Source organism: Exophiala aquamarina, assembly GCF_000709125.1.
Source record: "Exophiala aquamarina CBS 119918 chromosome Unknown aczIA-supercont1.3, whole genome shotgun sequence".
Lineage (NCBI taxonomy): Eukaryota > Fungi > Ascomycota > Eurotiomycetes > Chaetothyriales > Herpotrichiellaceae > Exophiala > Exophiala aquamarina.
This window is the reverse complement of record NW_013550585.1, coordinates 2,552,902-2,567,825: the sequence shown is the minus strand read 5'-3', so window position 1 is coordinate 2,567,825 and position 14,924 is coordinate 2,552,902. Positions and strand designations below refer to the sequence as shown.

At 51.5% G+C, this 14,924-nt stretch overlaps 5 protein-coding genes across 5 annotated transcripts; 2 read left to right on the top strand and 3 right to left on the bottom strand.

Annotated features, from left to right (window-relative positions):
• Nucleotides 1-1,207: 1,207 nt before the first annotated feature.
• On the bottom strand, nt 1,208-5,302 carry A1O9_04512 (uncharacterized protein; the record flags this gene model as incomplete). The annotated part of the gene is made up of 1 exon (XM_013406802.1): nt 1,208-5,302. The coding sequence occupies one exon, from the start codon at nt 5,300-5,302 to the stop codon at nt 1,208-1,210; it is 4,095 nt and encodes a 1,364-aa protein (XP_013262256.1).
• Nucleotides 5,303-5,757: 455 nt separating this feature from the next.
• Nucleotides 5,758-6,421, top strand: A1O9_04511 (uncharacterized protein; the record flags this gene model as incomplete). Its single annotated transcript, XM_013406801.1, has 2 exons — nt 5,758-5,945; nt 5,998-6,421. 2 exons carry the CDS (start codon nt 5,758-5,760, stop codon nt 6,419-6,421), a joined length of 612 nt encoding a protein of 203 aa, XP_013262255.1.
• Nucleotides 6,422-6,579: 158 nt separating this feature from the next.
• On the bottom strand, nt 6,580-8,840 carry A1O9_04510 (uncharacterized protein; the record flags this gene model as incomplete). Its single annotated transcript, XM_013406800.1, has 2 exons — nt 6,580-8,752; nt 8,812-8,840. The coding sequence occupies 2 exons, from the start codon at nt 8,838-8,840 to the stop codon at nt 6,580-6,582; spliced, it is 2,202 nt and encodes a 733-aa protein (XP_013262254.1).
• Nucleotides 8,841-9,982: 1,142 nt separating this feature from the next.
• A1O9_04509 (uncharacterized protein) lies at nt 9,983-11,356 on the bottom strand (the record flags this gene model as incomplete). Its single annotated transcript, XM_013406799.1, has 1 exon — nt 9,983-11,356. One exon carries the CDS (start codon nt 11,354-11,356, stop codon nt 9,983-9,985), a length of 1,374 nt encoding a protein of 457 aa, XP_013262253.1.
• A 1,948-nt stretch (nt 11,357-13,304) lies between these two features.
• Nucleotides 13,305-14,884, top strand: A1O9_04508 (uncharacterized protein; the record flags this gene model as incomplete). Its single annotated transcript, XM_013406798.1, has 2 exons — nt 13,305-14,509; nt 14,560-14,884. The coding sequence occupies 2 exons, from the start codon at nt 13,305-13,307 to the stop codon at nt 14,882-14,884; spliced, it is 1,530 nt and encodes a 509-aa protein (XP_013262252.1).
• Between the last annotated feature and the right edge of the window lie 40 nt (nt 14,885-14,924).

Genomic DNA, 14,924 nt, shown 5'->3' with positions numbered 1-14,924 from the left:
CACACACACACACACACACACACACACACACACACACACACACACACACACACACACACACACACACATTCAATCTCCCGTCACCAGGCCTCCTGCTCACTCTCAAGCCATCAACGAAAAAAAGCAAAGAACCCCCCGACCCTGGCCCTGAAAAAAGAAGAAATACAATACGGTGGGCAACTCGATTGGAACTTACACAGCATGACGGGAACATGAATGGCGAAGAAAACGAGGTACAGCATGTCCATCTTGCGGCTCGAGAGCGGCGCACCTCGCCGATGCTGCTGGGCGCCGGCCGCAGGAAGGGTGGTGCGGGTCGGTTTGGCCATTGTTCTCGGCTTTTCGGGTTAGTATTAGTCGATGGAGATATGTACTGCGTGAGGGATGGCGGTGAAGGTACGAATGGATATTGGCAGTCAACGCCGGGGAAGGGGGATGCCCTCCTCTTCTCGAGTGTGGAGAGGATTCAGTATGGCGATTCGGCGGGCTGTACTGTATACGAGGCGAAGACTTGCGAAACAAAATCTGTGATAGGAATAGTAACTTGAAGTAAATCCCCGGAGGAGCGAGGAAAGGTAAAAAGCGGTGGCGAGGCTACGTGGGACAAAAGAGGTAACTACATCTGGGTTTCAGGGGCTTGCGCGGAGATTGTCTGTTCATAGTGGTGGACTTTGGAAATATTGGGTAGTATCATCAATTAATACCATGGATTTATTCCGGTTTGGGACAACGGTAACGCGGATACGAGGCCCGCAGCTTGATCATTATAATATATTAACAACCTGAGCCGGGTTCGAGCATCTGTTGACTACTACTATCCTTCACGACCGTTCCGCTTGACACTGGCGCCCACAATACCTATTATATCTAGCAGCAGTCCATTGCCAACTAAATGACAAGTAGTTGTTTGGCGATAATAGCTCATGCCAGGTGCCCTTCTACATATCAGAGAAAGGCCCGATAGCTTCTTTTGTTCGCATCTTTTTTTTCCCACTCGTCCCATACCACTCGAAAACTTTCCTCTCCCCAAGAGGGACCAGATGTGTATGTGAGAGGGACCAACCAAACCTTCTCTACCAAGAAACGCTAAATGCAGCAGAATGCAACAGGACAAAAAGAGACCTATCTAAGTAGAACTATCATGACATCTTGGTGCTCCCCTAAGAACGACCGATCCGATTCAATCCTCGTCCATTTGTCCCATTGCTTAGAGTGAGAGCTCGCGCAGTCTGGCGATCACCGCACGACATGTCGAGGTGGTCTCTTCATCCAGACCGGCTGCTTTACCTTCATGCAAGAGAGCCTCCAATGCCTCCTTCACCCGAGCGGCACCAGCTTCACTGCCAAATACATGGGCGCCGGCTCGTTCTGATTCATGGTACCACTTGGCGACGACGTAAGCAATCTCCGAGGCAAGGAACTTCCTATTGGAACCGATGAATGGCGGTTCCGTCGTGGTAAAAAACATGTTTTCCAAAACTTCGAATAGCCGTTCGTACGGAACTTCCAGCTCGAGGAAGATGTCCGTCACCCATCGAGGACCCGTCACCTCTCGCTGACTGTGAAACCAATAGGTCATCAACATGGGCAGGAGGATGTCGACGGGAAAGGTTGTCTCTGACAACCGTAATTTACCACCCATGCTCTGCACCATGACACCCACGGCTTCGTAGGGCTGACATTCGCCTTCACTGACGGTCTTATTATGAACAAGCTCGATCTGCTGTTGCCACGTCCCTTTGATCTGAGCTGCATCTCGGTAATCGGCCACTTGATAGATCAAAATGCAGATATCATAATAGCCAGCGTTGTCAGCATAGTTGTTGAAGAGTTCATTGATCGGCAGAATCTCGCCGTCCAAGGAGTCAAGTACCTCCCTCCTTTTATCTTGGGTTAGCCGGGAATCCTCCTTGAGCCGCTGAAGCAGTTCATCTTGGATCATTGCACAATCTAAACTCTCGGAAATGTCTTGCAACAACTGCTGCTTTGTTCTGCGATTCGCACCTGGAGTGTAAGTTGAAGCATTTGCTCTAGCTCTGCTCAGGTATTCTATCCTTCTTTCCAATGACAACTTGAAGCCACTTTTGGCAAGTGATAATTGAATCTTTGCTGCTTCCGTGAATTGTCCGGTCTGGCCGTAATACTTCCATAAAAGGTCTGCATACCTCATGTCTTCGGATGATTTTCGTTGTAGATAGGTGGGGATGAACGGTGAATCAGTCGCCAGAAGTCTATCGTACCAGCCCTGCTGTAAATACCAGTCGTAGAGATTGGTCAAGAATGCTTCATCTCGAGACCGACCGATGACATCGTAAGCTTCATTTCTTCTTGTGGCAACCAGAGTAGGCCGACCATCCACAAAGCTCGGACTTTTCTCGCTGACTTGATCAACCGCAGTGACAACATCGTGGATAAGATCATAACACTGACTCCGTAAGTCAAATTTGGCTTTCCGCGAATCTGACTCTGGCTTGCCCTCGGCCATCCAAGATAAGGCATCATTGGCTTTATCTTTTTCTTCTGCCACCTTGAGCACAAGTTCAATGGCCCCACCGTAGAACTGCAACGACGTGTACTGCTTCACTGCAGACTGTAGATAGTCAGCGGGTAGACTGTGGGCAACTTTCTCAAAAAGCTTCAGGCTATCGTTCAAGAGATTGCGTGAGAAGTCGACATTAGCGGCTGCCTCGGCCGCCCGCTTGAGCTGCTCCTGTGCTTTGAAGATGACCACATCGTCAGAACTGCAGAAACTTCCACATTTCCTTCGAAGAGCTTCTGCAACAGTCTCAACATTGGAACCTTTGTCGATATTGCGATTAACAATAGCCTTGACCAGTTCCTTCGCCAACTCATAGCCCTTTTTAGTCGTAAAGAGCTCTTCGAAGGTCAACTTCAAAAAATCTGCTCGTGATGCTTCAGGTAGAAGCGCCGTTATTTCGGCTACCTTTTCCTCGAATAGGACCAAAACAAAGGACAACCCCTCGATGGTGTCTGAAGTGAACTTGACCAGCGAATGCAAAGCTCGATGTTCACCCTTGAGGGCAATCTCATCATCTTTGGTGCTCGTACTTGAAAGATCATCAGGCCCACTAAGCCCTTTGATGAATGTCTTGTTGGTCTTGAAGAATCTCTGTAACGAAGAGAGCGCTTCCTGCACATCTCGGATTGTCTTTGCAGGAACAGCAGAAGTAATCTGAAGGCCAGCAGGCGTAGTAGCTTCCACAGCGATGATGGTCTTCCAGGTCGACCTCAACAGGCGAGACAGATACAACCCGATAGCTGCATGCCGAGGTGATGGCCTTACAGCATCGATGAGTGGGACAGATTTGTCGGAAATCGAATTTTGATTGATAGTGGGTTTACCACCATATTCAATGAAAGTTTTCCGGGCAAGGTCGAGCACCTCAGGGTCATTAACCCGTATCGAGTCGGCATTTTTGGTTACCTCGGCTCCTTGACCACAAGCCACTGCAAGAGCAGTTGCCAATGTCTCCGTTCTTCCGTAGGCTCGAATTAGGTTGTTGACTTCAGTCTGGAATCCATCGGGTCCGCCACCCTCTCGTGCAAGTGCAGCAAAAATATCTACCAATCGGCGCCTTCTAATGACGTGAACACCGTTGTTTGTCAAAATGGCAATTTCGGGAACAGGCTTATCAAATTGAACAGCCAGGTCATTTCCGTACCCAACTGGTGTTGAGGTTGGAGCAGAATACGGAACCACGAGACCAATATCCTCGGCGCGGCTTCCTCCAAGGGAAAGCCAAATGGCAGATTCGGCGGTCCGGCTGGGCTGTCCAGCTTCCAAGGGTTTGGCTAATCTAGCAGCATCAGGCGAGGACACGAACAGCTGGTCGTATGCTGGATGACTAGGATTTGGACCAAGGCAAAAGAAATATCCAGGGGGGTATCTTGCAGCTAGCCTAGCTCCTTGCAGAGTTTCGATAGGGTAACCTAGGTATGATTGTGATTGAGAGTTGTCTTGAGCCGATACCGTACCTGGAGATGTTGTCCGAGGTGGGACTTTGACATGTTGAGCCTGCATACTTTGAGGCACACCGGATCTGCCGTTCCACTGGTAGCCGGAGCTTGTTGCACTAAGATATATTCGATATCCAGTTGCCGTTGTGGCCAAAAGATGATATTTCGTGCCTTCTGCAGCGGGGATGGCGGAGATGGACACAATCTTGACCTCGGGATTGAGAGTCTGGTTGGCGCTAATTATATGACCAATATTAGAGTAAATCTCGCCGGCAGCCTTAGTGATGAGCAAAGGCAACGATCCATCAGCCTTCATACCGAAGACTCGAATGTTAGATTTGGAGGACAAGGTGTACAATAGATCGCGGCTATCATCAACCACTATTTGTTCGACATGTTCGCTGTGACTACCAGTGAAGCCAGGCAAGGAGAAGCCTAGAGCTTTGCCGGTGCCAGCGGTTCGACAAGTCTTTGAACAGCGACTAGAAAACCATCCATCTTCTTGGTTGTAGAGAAGCTCATAGAGTTCGTTTTCAGTGCGACCTCCAAAGAATATCCGGCCGGTTTTTGTGGAGCTGGCGATAACGGTGATATCTAGGCCCTTGACAGAAGTAGACATGCCAGTTTGAAAGAGACATAGATCTGTTGATGCGCCAGGACTTGGATCTGGGCCAAGTCCCAATAGTGACACATCAGCGGTGGTAGCAAGGATGATGACATGTTTAATATTGGGCAGGAAAACACCAGGTCGGGGGACAGCCAGCGCAACACTAGTGATGGCATGGTGCTGCCCTTCGAAGCCCAGCAATTCAGGTCTGGGAGCGGTATAGTCCCATAGGTACAGAGCGTTATCAATGGTAGTCCAAGCATGTCTCAGCTCAGAAAACAAGCCCATGCTTGTAGACAGCTGGGCGTTGTTGTACTGCTCCAAGACCTCATCTGGAATATTGTAGTGACCGGCCTCTTGAAAGGGAGCCCAGGTGTTGGAAGATTGGATGTCGTAATCGGCAGATGCACCTTGGGAGAGATAGTTGTCGATGTCTGGAAACCTAGATTCGTCGGCAAGGGCCTGGTTTATGGTCCTGGCTGCTCTTTCTGCAGGTTCAAGCACCTCTGGCTGTCTTAGCGAGGGTTGGACGCTCAGATCTAAGGGTCGGGTTGCGAGAGCAGTGGACGACGAGGAATGCGACAGGCCGGGGCGTGAAAGAGATGTTCCGGGAGAGTGGAAGGACGGAGCGGGCTGCTGAGGTCGCGCCGCAGGAGTCTGAGGCCATACTCCAGGAACTGGTCTGGCAGGAGTCTGAGGTGGAAGGACGGTAGCCATGATTGTGTGGAGAGTGGGTGTTGGTTCGCGTGAGAGCGCAAGGCGGAGGTGTTATGAAAACTGCATCCACGTTCCGAGGTGGCAGAGAAGGGAAGGGAAAAGGATATTCCCTTGGTTCCCTGGCGATGAGTATCCTGTAGACTCTGTAGAGGCAGCAGAGAGAGAGAACTGGTGGATGGAGGAGACTGGAGAGAGAAAGATAGTGAACTGACAATAAATTCTATGGGGAATTGCGATGCGAACTGCGCTCTCTACACGTTGGCCGTTTTGGGTTAGTCCAGGAACCCTCGGCAAAAAGGTGAAGTCATAAACAATATTAATTGAATCATGGGCTGCTCGTAGTACAGGACAGTACTAGGTAGAGTACATGAGAACGCCTCCTACTCCTCCTACTCCTCCTACTCCTCCCACCGCTGCTCTCCCCGGTCTTCCACCACGCAGATTCCCCCGGTACAATGACGGCCTCGACCCGCGCACCTAGTCTTCTCCTCAACCCCGCGAAATACATCTGCACTCGATGCGTCTATCGAAATTCCCTCGCCAGTTTGCGATGGTCCTCCACTGAAGCATCCTCCCCTCCACCACTGCTGATCAAGATCAAAGCCGATCTCAAGGCTGCTATGCGTGCAAAAGATGCTCCAAGGTCGGTTCCGGATGTAGAATGCCCTGTTGGCCGTGCTGAAGTCCAGATCTAGGCTCGCCGTCCTCCGTGGCACCATTTCCGAGATCAATCAGCTTGCCAGTGGAGATCGTCCTGTGAATAGTGACATGCAGATCCTGGCTTTGTTGAAGAAACGAAAATCAGCAACAGAAGAAGCTGCTGCGGAGGCCAAGCGAGTCAATCGTCCAGACTTGCAGGAAAAGGAGGAACAGCAGTTGGCCGTCATAGAGGAATATGCCAGCAGCATATCCTTGATGGATGTCGCTGCAATGAGGCAGGTGGTGAGGTCTGAGATTGAGACATTGAGGTCTTCCGCGACTCAGGACCAGTTGAAGCCTGGCATGGTCATGAAACATTTACTGGCAGACGATGGGCCGTTGGGTGGTAAGGCTCTCGATAAAGCCAAGCTAGCCGAGCTGGTGCGAGAGGAGTTGATGAGCAACCATCAGAATTCCTAGCAGTCCTAGTGGCTAGTTCAACTGTGAGAGCTTGTGTATACTATGTAGATAGAAGAAGGATCTTGAAACTCTGCCCATTACATCCGACCACCCTATTCCTGTCCCTTACCCGGGAAGAACCCCTCCTTATTGACGCCCAGCTCCTTGCCAACCTTTCTTTACTGCTCAATGCGTGAGGCACCTGGTACGCGAATGCTGTTTTGTCGTCTCCTCCGTCCTTGCCAACAGAACGACGACCCGTCTCTGCCTTGTCGGTCGGCCAATTTCGGCAATCCGACGAATTTGTTGATCCAATTAAGGACAACTAGGTGCCACACCAGGCTGTTCTCCGGCTTCAACACCCAGTGGTTCTCATCTGGGAAGCTGAGGAAGCGACTTTCGATGTTCCTCATTTGCAGCACATTGAATGCCGACAACCCTTCCGAAATTGTTAGTCGGTAATCGAGTTCGTTGTGGATGACCAGCATCGGCGTCTCCCAGTACTTGGTAAATCGACTAGGATCCCACTTGTCGTACATCTCTTGTCGTTCCCAGATCGGTCCACCCAAGTCGTGGATGGGGAAATATTGTTCCTCGGACGCCAACTGCCCCGTCATGCTGAACACCCCATCATGGCAGACGATCGCTTTGAATTTGCGGCCCAAGTCATGACCTTGGAACCAATTCATCATGTACCCTCCGTAACTGGCACCCAATGCGACAGCCTTTGTTGTGTCCACATAGTCCAAGTCCGACTCGATGTATTCAAAACCTTTGACAAGATCTTCATACGGGAGTCCGCCCCATTCATTTCGAATAGCATCCGTAAACGCTTGACCATAGCCGGTCGAGCCGGTCGGGTTGGGACAGACCACAATATATCCCTGCTCGGCAAAGACAGCCGGGTTCCAACGCGTCGACCACTGATCATTCCATGCTCCTTGTGGTCCGCCATGAATTAGATAGGCAAGCGGGTACTTCTGGTCCGCCTTGAAGAAAGACGGCCTCATCACCCATGCGTGTACGGGATGATCATTGGCACCCTTCCACCAAATTTCGGATACCTGTTCGGGAGAAAGGCCAAATAGTGAACCACTTCGGGACAGCGATGAAATCACTGTTGGCTGAGACTCCCCTGATGGGTCCACGATGGTGTAGGTGCTATTGTCCACAAGGCTGTTGCTGGATACAAGAAGTAGATTCGAATTGTTAGCTAGGGGTGCAAAATCGATGATGTAGCCTCCAGTAGCGACTTTTCTTGGTTGCCAGCTAGGCCCTGGGGCAGCAACGTCCAGGTCGAGCGCAAATAGACATCCGCGCCCAATGTCCTCTGCCTCGAGAAGTAGATGTTTTCCATCTACGGACCATTTGACTGTAGTAGGAGATCTGTCCCAAGGTGAGAGAGTCTCATTTTGACAATTGATTTCTCGAGCCATGATTTCACTAGACGCAATGCCATGGACAAACACAATCCGATTCCTGTCACTTTCATATCCATCGGTGGCCATCTGAAGGAATGCAAAAGACGAGCCGTCTGGAGAGAAGACAGGCGAAGATGCAGCACCATTGAGGCCGGGTACATGAATTTTGTGAAGACCTGAAGTTGTCACGTCCAAACTATGCTGCTTGGCGATAAAGTAAGCATTGCATTTGGTATGGGTGGCGGGGTCAAGATGGGGGTCTTTTGACACGATGACCAGACCATGTCGGCCGATGTCGAAATGATCAGTTCCACCGAATGGAGGAATTGGGCACTCCAGTTTGGTGCCTTGAAGAGCATTGGCAAAACCCAATAAGTTGTACCTTCCTTGGCGCGAAGTAACCACGGGCTGAGATTTCTGCAGCAGGCCTGTAAAGATTGCATTTCGTTGGTCGGTGACGTAGGAGTCCCAGTGACGAACGAAAAGTGAGTCGTAGACACGGGCCGAGCTGTGTGATTTAGGGATGTCCTTTGGATTGTGTAGACTTCCATCTGGGTTGGCAGAGCCTGCCACGGCGATGGCTACCTTGCCCGTCTCAATGGCAAGTAGTTTGAGACCTGACACTGGACCGGGCACAGTGCCGGCTGTGTAGACTTTGCCGGGAAGGGAGGCATCGGTAACAACCAAGCTGGTGTTTCCGTTGTCGCATTCCTTCAACCAGACGACTTCGTAGCCATAGCCAGTCCACTTGGGCTCACTGACCTTGGGGTCTTTACTGATGGTCACGACCTGGTTGTTGACAAGATCCAAGACGTTAACCTCGTTGGTCCTGGAATGGGTATCAAATGAGTACAGAGATTGCGTGTACAGAGCAAGCTTTCCATCTGGGCTGGGAACAGCTGCAGACCTCCTAGGGGCGCTCAACAAGACCCTTGGTAAGTGTAAGCGGGCGCCAAACTAGCAGACTGGTGGAGAGGTGATTCTGCTTACTCTGGCGTGTATTTTCTACGCACGGTCATTGCGAGGAGCACGAGGCGACGAGCAGGTGAGCAGCTTGACACGGAGCTACGGGTGAGTCAGGGATGAAAAGTCGGTAGACTCAGCCTGGATGATATTGTTGACGAGCGATTGTTCGAAGTCGAGGTCGGGAATGATGATGTGATGGGAAATGCCTCAGGTCAAGTGCGTCCTGAAACGAGCTTCACCGACCCGGAGTTGGAACGTGGAGGCGTCGGTCTGAGGTCTAAGGCAGTCCACGGTGAGGACTCAGACCCAAGGCAACGAACGAGGCGGCGTGATTCAGATTCCTCAACAAAAACGCGGGGGAAGCTAGTCCGTTTCCTGTCATGGTCGTGATTGCCTCGCCGCAGCGGAACACCCCACGTGCTGGAACCTCGCTCAGCGAACATGGCCGTTGCAGATGCGTGAATTATCTGATGGATTCATGGTGTTTGGGATGACGACGGTGACGATGGATGTCGATGGCAAAGAGCAAGGCTCTGACCACGAAGATAGAACGGAAAAGGCTTCCTTAAGCCCCCAGCGAGGAAGAGTACGGAGAACGGGTGAAATAGGGACACCGTTCATACGGGACTTTTCGATCTTGGATTCTTGGAGACGGGTGTTGGTGCCACTGCTGGGTCTCTAACTACCCTTGTACGAGTAAGTTGTACTTCTTACCCGAGAATAGACAGACGAGTACCCGGTTGGGCTGTGCTGGCGGCAATTCACACCCAATGATGTCCACCCGTCCACAACTCCATTATTACCCTGCATATCTGGATCCACATCGTTGAGAGGTACCAGGTACTCCGGCTGCTACTAGGACAAGATGTGATGCAGTTCGGACCAGACAGTCCCACGGGCTGACCCAGCAGAGTAGACATAACACAACACGCTAAACATAAAAACATCTAGGTATGATATACATTATAATATACACACGTATCTAATAGCTGCTGCACAGATCTAATGGTATCTTATCACGCCAACGTTCAATCGTCAGACCGATGCTCGATCAAGAATATCCTCTCTATGGAGATCACAACGACCAACTGTTGGTCGGGGATGAACAAAGAAAGTCCAATTCATCAACCTATTGCCCCAATCATCCAAATGCTTTTCAACAGATCTTGTCTGGAACCAGCCATCATTTTCAGTATCAAGCAACCTGAACTCCAAACTTCCATACCTGTACGACCGACAGGTCACCATCAATCCCTTCATCAAGCACGACGAGATCAGCGTCCATCCCAACCCCCAACCCGCCTTTCCTCGACTCGATGTCCTTGCCCAACATTTTCGCCGGCGTACTCGTCACGCACTCCAGCGCTTTGGCTGAGCCACATCCAGTGTATCGTTTGAAGTTATTCACGCAGTCGATGAGGTCGACAACACTTCCAGCGATCCGACCATTGCTCTCAAGTCGAAGCAATTTCCCTTCTTTGATGAAGCGGTCTTCACCCCTCCACTCGTAGACCCCATCAGGACATCCTGCAAACTTTTGCGCATCAGTGACTATGATGGCGCCATCGGGATGTGCTGAGTATGCGATCTTGAGAGTCTGTGCCGACAAGTGGATGCCATCAGCAATCAGGCCAAAGAAGGGTTGCTTGTAGCGTGCCTCATCATCGAGCTCTGATACGGAGGTACTGATGCTGAGGCTGGAACGAGGTGAGGTTCGTCTTGAGGACCTCGGCGAGCCTTGTGGGGAATTCGATACACTTGCAGGGCGACTCGTCTTGGGTGTGGCGATGGGAGTCGAAGGAGTGGATTGTCCCAATAGCCCAAAGATTCCGGGGTCGCGGTGACCAAACGGCCGCATAGCGTTGAACAGATGTGTAACCATTGAGGCACCCGCAGCCACCGCTGTCTGGGCTTGTTCAAAAGTAGCATCCGAATGTCCCACGGAAAAGACAATGCCTCTCGAAACGAACTCAGGAATCAAGCTCATCATGTTCCCCCTTTCTGGGGCAGCGGTGATACACCGAGCATTCTTCAGATTTGAAGCCCCATAGCATCTTTCGATGTCAAGCCACGACTCAGCCTGTTGAAGAACTTCTGGATTATGAATCCCATTTCGCAGTGGTGAAAGAAAAGGGCCTTCGATATGGGCACCTAAGCTCTCTGTGCCTTTGGACGGATCCCGGTCCTTTCCAGAAGGACCAAGGTGTGGTAGCACAGCACGATACGCATCAGGCGTTGTACTGATAACAGTGGGGACATATGAAGTGAGACCTGTCTTGATCATTTGTCTGTTTGTGGACTCCAGCTTGGCAATGAAGTCACCATCCGGCGTGGAGAAGTCGAAATTGTGTGAGCCGTTGATCTGGACATCGATGAAGCCCGGGGCCAGGATCTTTCCCTGGAGATCAATTGTCTGGTCAGCCGTCAGGTGGGAGGAGTAAAAGGCCGACTGAGGACTGATGATCCGTCCAGTCTCGGATGAGATCCAGAGATCGCCTTGCAACAGATGACCATTCCGGAGCAGCCGGGCATTGATGAACTTGACAACACGAGGCTGTGGTACACCCATCTTTGATAGTGAGCTGGGAAGCACGAAGTAGACGACAAGGGCGGGGAGGATCAAGGAACAAAGGAATGTACGATTGCTGGTAGGGAAGCCCTACAAGAATGAAGAAAGGACATGGAAAAGAGCAATAGACTCTGGATAATATGGCATTGATGTGGTTGAGTCACGTCATAACCTTTCATTGGCAACGGCAACGGCAACTGGCGGAATTTAGGGCGATGGAAGCGTTTAGTCAGAGGGCATCGTGGAAAAAGCGAGCCTGAGATTGAGTTGGTCCTGTCATGTTGCAATGTGGGTGCACGTTCGGCCACGACGGCAACACACAAGATTGGTAGTATTTTGGTCGACGACCGATTCATGCCTTTGGGCTGTTGAAAAGTTGGGACGAGTACAACGGTTCATTGAGTTAGTCACAAGTACAGGATCCGGTCTATGGTGTCCGGCCGTCATCTCAGCCGTGCCAGTACTGAGCCTGGAGGTGGAGTACTCCGTACACAACCTGAGCTGTGGGAGGTACGAGTAAGAAGGCCTCCTTATTACCTCGTGTCAGGCACAGTAGTAGTACGACGAGTCACTGGGCACTCAAGCACGAGATGAGAGGAGGCCAGAGGCCAGAGGCAAGTGGCTTGTAGATGAATGCAACGATGGGATATGAGAGAGCGCGTGGTCATAGAATGAGACGCTGTTGTGTGTAGTTGAGGTAGGGTAGTACTGTAGCAGTGGGTGAAATTGGGTGCATGTAACCTCATGGAGGAGATGAACAGGATGGGTGCAACGCTGCTATCAACCACGTCAATTTCTGGTGCTTGATCGGTGGCGGCTTCCCCATCAGGCTTCCAATAGGCACTAAGCAGTGCACTGTGTACGGAGGTACGGACTGCGGAATAGGTACTGGGAGTCCTCGTCCAGGCGCCGTCTTGCCCCTTCCCCCTCCCCCATCCCCCCTTCACCCTGCCCATACGAGGCACGGCCTATCTACTCTCAGAGGAGGGCTGCAATCACGTGAGGTCCCTTTCCCCAGACACATGCTTGCTTGGCCTTGCATCTCCTCTCTGTTGTTTCCTCGCGCGTTCCTTTTCCCTCTATCAAAGCCATTCTCCACAATAGCATCGATGGGGATGTAGTTACCTCGCACCCTTGTCCCTAGAGGCCTGTATCAGTGGCTGCCACTGGCTCCTGTCTCGAACGCCCTGTAACTCCCTGCCCGTGGTCACTGCTCTAGACAACTTAGCATCCCTTTGCGTAACACTCGAGCTCAAGCATCCCTTCGTCCCCAATGCTGCTGTCGCTATAGCAGGTGAAGGCTGTATGCTACAGTACGAGTATGGTGCCGATTCCGATGTCACCACTTAATCATCTCCATCCCTATCTCTGTCTGCTGATACCGACACTGAGAGCTGTAACCGTACTTCTGGTGTGACCGCGAGACGCTCTCCTTCAATTCTCATCTGTCAATCATTGCTACTTCTACATCTATATCCTCATGCCCCGACTTTCAATTTGATTTTACACTTTCTTTTTCCCCAGAGCGCACGCGACAACCAAAGGCCTCTGCAACTCCAAGAGCTCCCCACGGCCCCCCAGAGACACGCACCCGGCCCCACTAAGTTTAGTTAAGCTAACCCCTAACCCAGCTGGGTTACGCTCCTCCGACGGTTAACTGTACCCTCCCGAACGCCCCAAGACTTGCCGCCTGTCAAGTTCGACCCAGGGTAGTCTCCGCTTTCTGGTTGGAGAGCCTCAATCACTCGTCGACTTTTTTGTCCTGCACTCCGCACGCGCAACGCATCCTTGTCGGTCGCAACTCAACTGCGACCCGCGACCAGCGACGTGCGATCTCACCACCCAATCCAAGTTCACCTCTTAATCTCGAATTCATCCTCTTTCAACCTCCTCTCTCCCTCTTTGCACCTTCCACTTCCGCATAATGTCCAACATTGCCGACGAAAAGATGGCCACCGAAAAAACCTCTGGTGCTGGCTCCGAGACTCCTCCAAACTATGCCACCGAGCAGAGCCTTGACCACACCAAGAAGTCTGAGGGAAAGCCATGGATGCACAAATCCTTCAAACTCGGTCCTATTACAATTCCTGCATATGCCAGCCCGAAGTTCCAGATCCTCTTTGTATCGATAGTGTGCTTCTTGTGCCCTGGCATGTTCAACGCAGTCAATGGTCTCGGTGCCGCCGGTCAAGTCAATGCCCACGACATCAACAACGCCAATACTGCCATCTATTCCACCTTCTCCGTCGTTGGCTTCTTTGCCGGCAGTATTGCCAACAGAATCGGTCTGCGTTTGACTATGGGTCTGGGTGGCTTTGGCTACGCTCTCTACATCGCCTCCATCTTGTCCTACAACCACAATCAGAACCCAGGCTTCCTCATCTTTGCCGGCTCCCTCCTCGGCGTGTGCGCAGGCCTATTGTGGACCGCCCAGGGCGCCGTCATGATGGCATACCCCCCGGAAAAGTCCAAGGGTCGATACATCGCCACCTTTTGGATGATCTTCAATCTTGGTGCTGTGATTGGCGGCTTGATTCCCCTTGCCCAGAACATCCATTCCAAGGCAAACAAGGTCAATGATGGAACATACGTTGGCTTCATCGTCCTCATGGCCGTTGGTTTTGTCCTCTCGGGCTTCCTTTGCAACCCCCGCTTTGTCACCCGTGACGATGGATCCAAAGTCATCATGATGAAGAACCCCACCTGGAAGTCCGAACTCAAGGGAATGCTGTCGGTCTTGGTCACAGATTGGTACATCCTCCTGCTGTTTCCCATGTTCTTTGCCAGCAACTGGTTCTACACCTATCACTTCCAATGCGTCAACCTGCCCATGTTCAACATTCGAACCCGTTCCCTCAACAGCGTTTTGTACTACCTCTCTCAGATCATTGGTGCTTGGATCTTCGGCGTTTGCCTCGACCTGGAGAGATACAAGCGGAGCACCAAGGCTAGAGCCGCCGTAATTGCCCTCTTCGTCTTGACTTTCGTCATCTGGGGAGGCGGCTATGATTTCCAGAAACAATACACCCGAGAGGAAACCAGTGCCGACGACTACGTCAAGATTGACTTCATGGACAAGGGCTATATCGGTCCCATGTTCTTGTTCATGTTCTACGGGGCCTATGACTCGGTCTGGCAGACAACGTCCTACTGGTATGTCTCACCTCCTTTCCTCGAAACCTTCTGCTAATTTATATCTCTAGGCTCATGGGCTCGCTTTCCAACAACAGCCGAAAATTGGCAAACTTCACAGGCTTCTACAAGGGTATCCAATCCGCTGGTGGTGCTCTGTCGCCTATCCTCGATACCAACAAGGTCTCCTACATGAACCAATTTGCCGGCAACTGGGGTCTTCTGGCTGGGAGTTTGATTGTGGCAGCTCCAGCCATCTGGACAAAGGTCCAAGATACCACTGATCTCGAAGAAGATCTCAAGTTCTCCGACGAGACAGTTGCAGATGTCGCCCCGGTCTCTCCTATCGTTGGCGCGGAGGGCCAGATGGCCGAAAAGCACGCCATCGTCCGTTGAGAGATACTCGGAAGCCATGAGTCCCTGTGCGACAGTGTTA